Here is a 6,000-nt window from a genome sequence, read left to right on the forward strand (position 1 = left end):
GATGGTAAAAACAATGGTTTTCTTACCAACAATTGAGATTTATACACTTCAAAGAAGATATCCAGAAAAAAAAGATAATTCAGAATAAAAAACAAAACTTATCAAAAAAAAAACTTTCTAATATTTCAATAGTTTGACTATAAAATTCGATAAATAAATTTGAAAATTGAAACAAAATGAGAAAATGAAAAAAAAAATCCCTAACATTTTAGAAGATTTTTTTAAATAAAAACGTCTAACCATTTTCTAATCTCATTTATAGAATTCCATTGATAACTCAAGGGAACAGCATTTTTGGTGTCTATGCTATAATGATTAATTCTGACTGGCGTCATTTGCTCTTATCGTTTGGTAGATTTTATCAATTTCCTCTAGTTTTGGTGATATAGAGTTTATAAGTATTAAAATTAATCAGATTTGAGTGAAATCATTCATTATTGATAAATGAAGAATTATCAAAACTATATGGAAGACAAAACATAATTGTGAATTCGTTTTTATACCCCATTCTGTCGAGGAACAATATTTGGCCTAGATATTCTTATTTCAGAAACACATTATTGAATCAAATTTGATTCTATAGTTTTCAAAAATTTGGAAATATATAATTTCAAGTTTTTCTGTTATTTCTAAAGAAAGTTTTGAGAATAGGTATTATTTCATTTTAAGAATATGTTAAAGCCTGCTTTTGCTTTAAAATGATCTTAAATTTAATTTGTTTTTAAACTTCTTTAAAAATTTGTTTTTATTCTCATATTAACCAAAATGAGGAAAAGTAAACAGAAAGAAAACTATTATAACTTTTTTGCGGAAAGTTGATAATTGATTTGAAATCTTCATCTGAAAAATGTGTAATGATTTGCAGTTTTGTTAAAAAAAAGCTTAAATTGATTTTTTGAAGAATATTTCATATCTGTAAAACGATTTTTTCAATCAAAATGATTAGTAATAGAGTAAGGGATACAATGTTCCGCATATTTTTGCTAATTCTGTTGACTATCGTGATAAGTTAACAGCTGTCTCACGGCTCGAAACTTGTTGGTGTGTTGAATCAGTATTCGATGAATCAATTTTAAAGTTAAAATGATTGGCTTCAAATTATGAACTTGTTTAGTTACACTTCTTAATAAAAACTCAATCTAGAGTCAAGATGGGGGTTTTAAATGGCAAGATTAGAGTTTTAGTGGTTGATTAAATTGCAACTTGAAATCTAAGATACGTCTAAATTCCACCGGAGTCAATTTTCTGATATGTTTGTTAACAGTTAGTTTTGAATAGGGGGGGGGGATCAAATAATTTCCAATTATTCTGGTAAATTCATCCCTCGAAATGGAAAATTTTGGGTTGAGGTCAAATGAGGTTAAAAAAAATAAATTTCATGAAGACTTCATAAAATTATTGTTATGAAATCCAATAAAAGTATTATTTCTTTATATCAAATAATTCGGCCATGTAAAAGTTCAAATGTACTGGTTAGGTAATCAAATGATTTTTAATTTAGTTTGGTGTTGAGAAATTTATAAAACTGCATAAATGAGAATTAACAATTCGTTTCATAAAGTAACAAATATGCAGCAATTAATGTATGAAAAAAGTAGAAAATCGTATTTTTTTTTCTTGATGTACACATAATTGGCAACTGTTTGAAATGATTAAAAAAAAAAATCATGAAATAAAGGGTTAGAATTGATTTTTTAATTTAAAATGAGCAAAAATTTTATCAACAAAAATATGGCGCAGAGAAACACAACCTTCGGTGTTTTTTTTTTTTATATCTGATATTAAAAGGCTTCGTCTTATGAATTTCTATTTGTTGTCAAATTCAAGTCATTTTATGGTATATTAACTCGATAATATAATAAGGAAGTAATTTCAGAGATAAAATCACTTGATAAAATTTAAGAAAAATGTTAAAATATTTCACAGTTTACATTTGTTCTACATTTTCAAAACTTCGTATTAAAATCCTTAAAAATGATAAGGAAAATTTTGTAGTTTTTTTTAATCTCTGAGAACTTAGTAGTAGTGTGAAAGAAATATATATAGTATATATTTTATAATGAGTTATGATGATGGTTGTGAGATATCGTTTATATTCTAAAAAAAAGAGTAATTAATGTAGAATAATAATGAATTCAATAGCATAAAAAGCTACGAACGAGATATTTTTCAAAAAAAATATATAACAACATCATAAAGATATCATAATTAACAGAAAAAGTTTCAACCCAAAAAAATTACTCACCATTTTTGCGGCTCCGATTGTTCACTTCCGTTCCTTTTGGCTTTTGCACTAGTCTGCGTCGTTGTTCAAACTGCGTATGGCTCAAGGTCCTGCGTTACGGTTGATATTCCTGCGTATATGTATATATATTTATTTATTTATTATCACGTCCGGACAGTCCTTCAGTTCTCAGAAGCTAGCTCGACCCTCCCCCGAATGAGCGAGTGAGCGAATGATTTCGGGCCAAAGCGCCTGTTTCCGGTGCCACACACCTTAAACTTCAACTTCTGCAGAAATAAATCACTGTTCCACGACCAATCACTGCTTAATTGGAAAGAAATTAACTTGAACCGTGCGTTTTTTTTTCTCGAGCTCCTTGCCTCAAACGACACTTGAGGCTGCGAACCTAGGTTAGTGACTACTACTGTTTGGTGCTCTGTTATTAGTTGAATGGGTGGAATGCAACGAGTATTGAGCAAAAAAGACAACCTGAAAGACACCACTTGAGAGCCACTTCCTGGTGAGAGCAAAAAACTATAACGTTGCCACAACTAGTTCAAACTTCCGGTTGTTCGGGCAATGGAGATCAAGTTATTTTCCTATCTGGTTGAACTTGTTTTGCTTTTTTACTATGATGGTTGCACCTCCTTCAGAGAAATGCGCTGCACCGAGTGGGAAAAAAACTGCAACTGCACAGCTTCCGAGCTTTTGGTTTCGAGATGAACGAAAAGCAAAGTGGTTGGAAATATTCGAGAAGCAGTAAAAAAATGGTAAGGAAAAGACTTTCAATTGCAGACAAACGTCTTTTCCTTTTCAACGGGGTAGCTACGAATGAGAGGAAAAATAACTGCTTTGGCCGTGCGAAGTTATTAAAATATTTCTTTATTCATTAGTTTTATGTTTAAGGGTTGAAATTAAATGGACTTGCTCCGGCCAACTGGGGGAGAAACGGATGCTTGCTAGCTCGCAAGATGTCTAGTAAGGGGGGATGATTTCACAAATGCGGACGCGCAGCAGAAAAGTATGAAATGTGCATGAAATAAGGCTCCCCGTTTGTTGTGCGGATTTGAAGAAGCGAAAAGTTATGAGGAGAAAAGAGAAATCGAGTTCGTCGCTTATTTTCCCAAGCAGCGCGTTGCAGTCTCCTAGGCGCAGAGTTAAGCTATTTTTTTCTTTCTTTCCTCTCGTTAAAACGACGCGACGCGTTGCTAATTTATTTGCTTCACATTCACTGAAATCCGATCCGAAATGTTGCAATCCGCAACGCTGCACTCGCTCATCGGCTTCTTCTGCTTCTTGTCTCCACACTGATTGATGTTATTTTCTCCGGCCGATTGGATGGAACAATTACCAGAAATGCGTGTGACGTAAACCCGCACTGTTTCGATATTCCTCGCACGTTTTACTCAAACACCACCAGCAATACACAACAATCCATCACAGCAAAATTCCTGCAGTCAATTTTGTTTATTTCTTTTCTCCAGGATCTCTCAAACTTAGAAATCAAATTCCTAAATCGAACTTTCCACCAATGCCAAACCGAACATATTTTATCATACCAACACAGAAAAAAAACTGAAACGCAATCCAAATCCGAAATATCCTCAGCCGGGGATTCGAACCGTCAACACACAAATCGCGACAGCACTGATTCTGTCACCACACTCTTAGTACCCAGTATAAGAAATAAAAAAAAAGTTGTTTCCAAATCAACACAACACGGAACGGCCGTATTATTATCGGCGGAGCGGAATCCAAAAGCGATATTGACACAAACTATGCGAACTAGGGACTAAATCGAAATTTGTGTTTCATAAACACCGATACCCCTAGTTTGAGAGTCGAAAACCAAACCCTCAACAACAACACAACATCGGGTCGGATCGGGTGGTCGGCTTAGTATCTGCCAAAGCAACATGGCTATGAGCCGAGATCTTCGGATCGAGTTTAGACAGCCGTTCGGGTTTCCGTCTGTCGCTCGGTGGTGGCTGGATTTAATGCACCGAACTTCGAAAGCCACGCGCTTCTTGGTTTCTTGGCACAGTGGGATTGATGCCTTTAAATAGACCATCAGATGCAATGATTGTAGAAGAAACAGGAAAAATTATGTAGGGGAGATAAGGGCATAACGAGCACTCGGGGCATAGTAAGCACTTCTCTTTTCTACAAAAGTACGCATTTTCTTTAATAAATTTTCATGAAGAATAGAAATCTTCTTATCATCTTTACAGAAATATTTAAGCAAAAACATTTAGGTTCTCAAGTGACGAAAATATAATAATTTTCAAGCACCAGGAAATAGGCTTTTATGATCTTTGAATCATCTTGATCTGAAATGTAAATAAGCACTGCAACATGATATACAGTTCCTCAATTTTCACCATCATTAATTTTTTGATTGTTCACTTAAATCAATTTTGAAACGCGTTTTTTCTTTAATTTTTTGACTCGGGGCGAACAGAGCACAATCAATCGGGGCACGAAGAGCGTTTTCTGCCGCAGCACCTAGCAGTGAATTCAACTCGATGTAGTCAACTGAATGATAGAGCTACAGCTTCATCAGTTTACATCTGACGATCTATTGATTAGATGTCGGAGAGGTAATCAGTAGGCTCGAGTTCGATTCCAGTTCGAGGAGATTTTTTTTTTCATTTACCATTTATGATCGATTATTTTGATTTTTGCATTTCATGACTAGTAGCATCTTGGAGGTTGATGCAAAGCACCAAAAACATAATGAATGAGTGTGCATTGCTTGTATTCTACAAAAAGTCATACATTATTTTAGCTTTGTTTGATGGATCTACCCTCACCGTTTAGTGTAAAATGCCTCGAACATGAATGGTAAATGAAAAAATATCTTCTCGAACAGGAATCGAACTCAAGCCTACTACTTACCTCTCCAACATCTAACCAATAGGCCAAATCGTCAGATGAAACAAGTCAAGCTGTAGTTCTATTATTCAGTTGGCTTCATCGAGTGAAATTCGCTGCTAGATTCCACGGCAGAAAACGCTTATCGTGCCCCGATTAATGTTGCTTATACTGCCCCAGTATAGGTTCTCATTATGCCCCTACAGTGATTGATTTTCAGCTCTCGGCAAAAAATTTTAAAATGCATTTTTAAACGTTTTTATCTACTTTTTCAAGTATAATTCAGTTCGAAAATAGACTTTTTAAGTGTCTGAACACGAAACAATGATGTAAGTTACATATTATAGCTGTTTTCTATGGTTAAATAAGCGTCTTCCTTAAGGTTGCCATTATGCCTTTATCTCCCCTAGGTTCCGTTTTTCAAGGGAATCATTTGTAGTTTTCAATGTTAATTTTGGTATGTTCTTATAAAAAAAATCAAACAATTTGATTAATTACCTCTATAAACTGTAACAAGATGCCAATAAACATATTCACAAAAACAGAAATTTTAATTTCAACAACTAGGTTTGTACTAGCTTTCAACTCGAACTTAGCTTAGCTTAGCTCATGGGTCGGGAACCTGCGGCTTTTTGGATATAAAGCTGGATAGATCCGGAAGAGATTTTTAAAATTTCATCCACTGTAGGAAAAAGCGGAAAAGACTAAATAGCAGAAATTCATTTTTTGAAACCTAGTTTTACCATTTTTTGCTATTCACTGTTTTTGAAGCATCATCATTAACCGTAAATGCAAAAATAACTGTTGTTTTCAAACAACAGAAACTTAAATCCAATTGTATATTTCCAAAATCAATGAATCAATCGAACACAAAAGTTGAGCTCTACCTAACAGGAAAATCA

The 6,000-nt window shown here is 34.0% G+C and overlaps 1 protein-coding gene across 5 annotated transcripts in view; it reads right to left on the bottom strand.

The window, feature by feature from the left end:
• The window catches only part of LOC129755442 (probable chitinase 10), a 180,005-nt gene extending 175,983 nt beyond the window's left edge, over positions 1–4,022 (bottom strand). The window contains exons 1-2 of one of the 5 annotated variants that reach the window (XM_055751939.1): positions 3,899–4,022; positions 2,246–2,354 (exon numbers count right to left, since the gene is read on the bottom strand). In XM_055751939.1, the coding sequence (XP_055607914.1) occupies positions 2,246–2,248 (3 nt within the window). In that variant the 5' untranslated portion in view covers positions 2,249–2,354; positions 3,899–4,022. Of the gene's footprint in view, positions 1–2,245; positions 2,486–3,575; positions 3,752–3,783 lie in introns of those variants that run through there. The other 4 variants (XM_055751938.1, XM_055751937.1, XM_055751941.1 and 1 more) reach the window with 4 other exon arrangements.
• Positions 4,023–6,000: the final 1,978 nt, after the last annotated feature.

Source organism: Uranotaenia lowii, chromosome 3, assembly GCF_029784155.1.
Source record: "Uranotaenia lowii strain MFRU-FL chromosome 3, ASM2978415v1, whole genome shotgun sequence".
In the NCBI taxonomy this organism is placed as follows: Eukaryota; Metazoa; Arthropoda; class Insecta; order Diptera; family Culicidae; genus Uranotaenia; species Uranotaenia lowii.